This window comes from Pavona decussata, unplaced genomic scaffold (genome assembly GCF_977016875.1).
Source record: "Pavona decussata unplaced genomic scaffold, jaPavDecu1.1 SCAFFOLD_161, whole genome shotgun sequence".
In the NCBI taxonomy this organism is placed as follows: domain Eukaryota; kingdom Metazoa; phylum Cnidaria; class Anthozoa; order Scleractinia; family Agariciidae; genus Pavona; species Pavona decussata.
Window position 1 is genome coordinate 3,976,952 of NW_028145572.1, and position 6,000 is coordinate 3,982,951.

General features: G+C 39.2%; 1 protein-coding gene across 3 annotated transcripts in view; it reads left to right on the forward strand.

Annotated features, from left to right (window-relative positions):
• Nucleotides 1-5,212, forward strand: part of LOC146464894 (uncharacterized) — a 31,059-nt gene extending 25,847 nt beyond the window's left edge. For 2 of the 3 annotated variants that reach the window (XM_085129215.1, XM_085129214.1), the window contains exons 37-39: nucleotides 805-891; nucleotides 1,425-1,493; nucleotides 4,022-5,212. In XM_085129215.1, the coding sequence (XP_084985341.1) occupies nucleotides 805-891; nucleotides 1,425-1,493; nucleotides 4,022-4,373 (508 nt within the window). In that variant the 3' untranslated portion in view covers nucleotides 4,374-5,212. Of the gene's footprint in view, nucleotides 1-804; nucleotides 892-1,424; nucleotides 1,494-2,401; nucleotides 2,474-4,021 lie in introns of those variants that run through there. The other variant, XM_085129216.1, reaches the window with a different exon arrangement.
• The last annotated feature ends 788 nt before the right edge of the window (nucleotides 5,213-6,000 follow it).

Here is a 6,000-nt window from a genome sequence, read left to right on the forward strand (position 1 = left end):
AGGGTAGTACTCTGGCACTGCCAAAAAGTTCAGGACAAACGGGAGAGATAGTTTCAAACCCTTTCACAGCGCATCAGAGTCAGTGAGATTACAGGAGAAAAACAATAGCCGCGAAAGTTAGCGAGAGTTGCAACTCTTTGAGATCGCATGATAGTCAATAACTGTCCATCAGACTTTGAGGCTAAATGAAAACAAGAAATAACGAGACGGACCAAACTCTTTGAGATCGCATTTGAGTCTGTAAGTATGCGTGAGACATACAGGTCATTAGAGTTTGTAAGAGGATTTGAGAGTTACGGGCCAAACGTGAACTAACGAGAGTTCAAATACTTTGAGGTCGCGTGAGACTTTTTGATGTGGATGGCTGTTTGAGCGCTCATGGATTCCAGTAAAATTAAAAGTTTGCTCAGACTCAAGAATGAGAGTCGCCGATTGTGAGTCCACCTTAATGAAAGGGGAGGGGAGTGTAAACTCTTGTCAATTGTAGGCGACTGTCTTTGTCATGTGGCCCGGGATGAATTAAGAATTGAATGCACTCTTAGTTAGGGAATGTTAAAAATTGAAAGACGCAAGTTAAATGGAAGGAAGTTGAACACAAAGGTAGGAAACAGGGAAAGAGAACACATTGCAACCGCCTAATACGCTCATTTAGCTCGACTGTAATTATCACTTTTTCTATTTAACTCGTTTAAAAAGTTGCAGAAGGAAATGTGTTTTACTGACTCTTGGTTTAATGGTTTGGACACAAATCGGTATTCACAGGCTGACACCTTCTCTCGCCTTGTTTCTTTCACGTATATACAGGTCGTCAAACGAAATTGAGGAACTTTTGTCGAAGATATATGGTCCAAACCATACCAAGGGCAGCCGACAGGCCTTACTGGGCCCAAGGTAAACTTCCAACAACTGGGGCTTTTTTGCTCTGTTTTGGTCATTTGTGCTTTATTTAGTTCATAACCTATCGTAGATAAAGTCTGTTGAGATAAGGGAGAGTGAGCTGGTTTTATTATTGTAGTGTCATATTATTAACAACAAAAACTGAGAATATTTTGGTGTGACGTATTGTCGCCCACGCAACATTGATGTTTCCATGAGAACCTTCTTTACCCGAAATCGGACTTTTTTAGTTTTCTTGCTTAGTTGTCCCTTCATATGAAATCATTTAGCTGTGTTGCACTAGAATTACATTTTAATATTTTAATGGTAGTTAATGACATTCTTGTATTGGTTTTGATCCTTTTTGAGTCAATTAAGGCAGTTTTGCAAAACAGTAACAAGTCCAAGATGGCGCATATTTTGGCAATTATGACGTCAAATGTAACGCGTTACTATTTTTTGAAAAAATTTATTTAAATTTCTTTGTCGTAACGTAAGTGAGAATAGAGTTAAGCTGAGCAACTTTGTTATTCTTTGCTGATATTCAGAAGACCAAGTACATTAGAAGCTAGGGTCCGAGGGCAAAGTTCTGTTGCTATTGAAACACCCCCTATACGGTGAGTTTTTTCCTTTAAGAGTCACTTTAGATCGAGCGAATAAGTTACCATTTTATATAGCTAAGCTGTATAGTAATGCCTACAATAAATCTTACTTGTCGTTTTCAAATGAATATTTGCACGCACAGGTCGCGTTCGATTGACTGTATTCTGGGATTTCTCGTTTTCTGCATTCCGGTAACACCAAAGACGTCTTGTGAGGGATTTTTTTTAAAGTAATTATATTTATCGATTCTTATTGTTAAGTGAAGTCAATCAAACACACCCTAAGATGATCGAAACGTTGCTTTGATTGGAAATGGACTTCAAAAGGTTTTTTTGCGTCGTTTGGTTATGGACGGGAGTGAAAGTGCGTTTTGAACGGGTTTTGGTGATTTAAAGGAGCTGTATCTGGGGAATGTGACATTAAAATGTGAAATTAATTAATAAGAATAATTTTTGTCCTCTATAAATTTTAAGATGTTCAGCTGACTACTGCTGCTTCAATCCAGTAATATGCCATGAAATGCGCTTAATAAGCTAAACAGCAGCAAAGTTAATAAACAGTGGCTGATACTCTTAGAACCCTGTGCCTTTGAAGTTCTTTCAGTCTGTCACTGAAGTTTTGTTAAACCGCGGTGCGTTAGTCAATTTATATCGCGATTTGTTTGTTAGTCTATATGAAGACCCTTCTATCCGTGTCTCACGACCGGTCGTTAACCAGACCTTTTATGTGGTGCTATTTCCTATGTAGTATGAGGCGGCTGTTAATTCTGAGTCTGGCTGAAGTCCTTAGGTTGGATCATCGCTAAAGCATCACTTTCGTCATGTGCTGACCGTTTTTGATCATTACTTAGGAAATAGTTTTGGGTGACTGGGTACCTTACCATGTTTGGTATAAAAATCAAATTTGATCTCACTGCTTTCAGTGAGAGCTCTGCGACTGATCTGAATCACAACCAATAAGAGGACAGCTTAGGGCACGGACGTGACATCTACAGGTCAGTTAGTGTGTGACCATCACAATATGCACAAATCACGCAACGCTGTCACGCACACTGATTTTGATATTTTTGTTGAGTTTCGACGTTATTTATTCGACGGACGGGTTTATAAAATTAAAGTGTTTTAATTTCGTTATGATTTCTTTAAAAGTAAAATCTTTAACAGTTTATTTTGCAATAAATCAATCATGCATATAATTTTCTTTTTTAACCATAAAACTGTAAGTGCACTAGACCTAATAAGTAACGTTTCTATTTAACAATTAGATTATGAGCTCGAGATTTCTATCGCGTGATAGCTGATGAGGGCGCAGCCCGAATCAGCTATCACGCATAGAAATCGAGAGCGAATAATCTAATTGTTTTAGTATAAATCTACTAGTCGTTCAAAACTAAACAAGTAAATTAATTATATCCTCATCGCAGACACTTCGAAAACGCGACGAAGCGGCCGCCATTTTGTTGAAAACCGCCACTCACTATCTATCACAGAATAGATAGCGAGTAGCGTAGCCAATCAGAGAACGGCATTCGTGATAGAACACTAGTAGATTTATACTAATATATAGTAAATTGTGTTATTGTTGTGCTTTATAATACAACTGCTGTTGTCAGGAGTTGTAAGCCCCTATAAGTATTTTTCTCTTTATCTTTGATCCAGCGTCTGATTGGGGACTGGGGTTCCTTTGTCAGTTTTGGCAGCCATATTATTTGCCGGAGATAATTGATATTTCAATTAAAATACGAAGATGGTAATAGAAACCTGTATATCCCTCCGCGTTGTATAACTTACGAGTCACATACATAAGGGTGGGTTTAAATAAACGCTGGTACCCCGCGTTTGATTCAAGTTCATTTCGAGGCTTCCGACTCTGCTTTTATTCGGGTCGGCTGTTTGATCGAGAAATACGGTATTTGCCCCACAAATGCCGGGCTATGCAGGGACGGCCCGGCGCCCAAAAGGCCTGCCTTTTTCATCTTTGAGTATGCGGATATGTAGCAAAATTTAACATTTCAGCATTTTAAAAGGGCCCAAAAACAGACTGTGAACCGAAAAGGTGGCATTAAATCCAAGAATAAAAAATGATTGCAAGACTACACTGAAATTCCTGGCATAATTGATAAATTCAAACGCAAGGATTACGCTTGCCGCCCGAAAAAGTGAGGCTTAGGCTTATATTATCTGAGGTTTAACCCTTTAAGCCCAAACAGTGATCAGCATCCAATTGTAATAAATGTAATATCAATGCTTATTCAACCCCTGAGGTCGTCAGAGGATATGATCACCCAAGGTGAAGATCCTTGCTATTTCAATAACTTATCCCCAGTAGGAGAATTTGTTCTTTGATGTTAGGGGTTAAAGGGTTAAGAAAAGGTACCATTTCGGTAAAAGAACGGATAAGGGGTGGAAGCCCCATGGAGCCCCACCCCCTCCCCATTTCTAACTTTATTGAGTACCCTGTCTCCCCCAACCCCCCGCCTCATGGGATGTATTTGCTTGACGCCACAGAATACGGTTTTCTTATAAAATATTTTCTCTTGTAGAAAACAAAGCAAAAAGAGGAAAAAGACAAAGAAAAACGAAGACAACGATCAATCTCTCCCTCCTATAAATTTTAAAGGTAGCAGAAAGGGATTTAATCTTAACGAATCGTTACGTGGTTATCGCTCACTCACCGAAGAGGATCCGAACTCCACTCGAATTGAACCGAGAGGCGACGATGATCAGCGAGAAGAACCGATCGGTAACCGAAAGGGATCTTATCAGAAGCTTACTGAGGAAACCAATGACGAACTGGTGGACGAAGTGTTCGGCGATTCGCCGGAGAAGAACAGAAAGAAATCGGGTAAAAAGCACAGAAGACGAGTGAGAGATGACGAGGATCCACAGTCCTGAGTAAACGGTTTAACCTGTAAAACTTACTCGTACAGACAATCGTTGTGTCATGTGTATTCTGTAAGTCAGAAGGAAAACTGAGCAGTACCTCTTCAAGGCACTTTGTTATGTTGTACAGTGTTCTTGTAACTTTTTAGTCTGTATACAAAATGCTGAAGTGTAACTATTCAGCTCGATTTCCGTCCTTTACTACATTAACTATTTATAGTTTATTTATAAAATTTATAGAGGATTTTATATACTGCGCCCGTTTAATTTGTGGCGTGTGGCAAATTGGACCAAATGTTCATTTTCATCATTCATTGATTACGATGATACATTTGGTCCAATTGATGTGAAGTCGATTCGATGACTGGATCAAAGTTTGGAATTTCTGCTGAAGGAGTTCCAACCAAGGCTCCAAATCCTGTCCTCTTTCGGACATACAGTACTTAATGTACATATTCTATTTATATCTTCAGCATGCGAAGAATTTTCAGCATTTTTAATCTCTCCTTTACCTTCGCCATTCATACTACATTGTACCATCCGTTATTCCTTCTGCTGACTGCAATGGACGATTTATTTTTGTTAATACACGATAACTAAATTATTTGATCCTTTAAAGGGAGAAAAACGTTTGTGAATTCAAAGTTGCGCGGAAAGAAACTTCCTAGAAAAGAATTATTTATTACACTAAATAGCTGCATTACGTATATATATATACTGTGCCATTTATTTTATTACTGTTTTATGATTGTATTTTTACACATTCAACATATATACTGTAAAATTTGCCAAGATGCTCGATGTTTGATGTTGTTGCCCAATAAAACCACTCAAAAAGGCCGTGAAATACACATGCGCCTCTCCAGGCATTTTTGTCCAATAACATTACCCTCTTCCGGAAATTTGAAATATCCTCCCAATTTCTCGGTGACATTCACGGAAAAGATTTCGAATTACCCGAGTTTTAATATCCTGCAGTACCGTAATTATTTCATGCTTCCCTGACATTTTTCCGTCATTTCGGTCCGCGGTTCGCTTATGCCAACTGGAGATGGTCCCGCGCTGCTTTCCGATACCTTGTCCCCGACAAGACAGTGAGGGAGAAAAAAGTCGGCTCCTAGACCATATAAGACAGACCCCTTTCGTTGGCACCTCAGTTCCACCTTACTGACTTAAACTGAGATTCAGCTATGTATATATATGACAATCTATTCATTTTGTCTTCCATGTGGTACGTTTTGAGGTTTGAGCATGCGCACGGGCTCAAACGATATAATGACAGAAGGACGACTCGTGGTCAAACGACCTGTAGTCTTGGAGGTGCCGTTAGTCTTGGACTCCTTTTACCTTCTTTCATTCTTACAATTTTTTTGCCGTTTTTCCGAAAACGATTGCTCCTTCGATGGATTGTTGACATGGTTAAGGGAATCAGGACGTCACTCGAAGAGCTCTGTGAAAGCCGTTGCTATTTTTCTGTTTTTGGTTATTACGTCAACACTTATTACTGTGTCATGTAATGAAAATGCCTCACGTTTGTTACTACAACAACTCAGATGCTACCATTCGCCTCTTGATGTATGCTAACCCTGAACCGGTTTCTGCTTCGACTGTTGGTAAGATCAATTGCCTCGTGATTAAT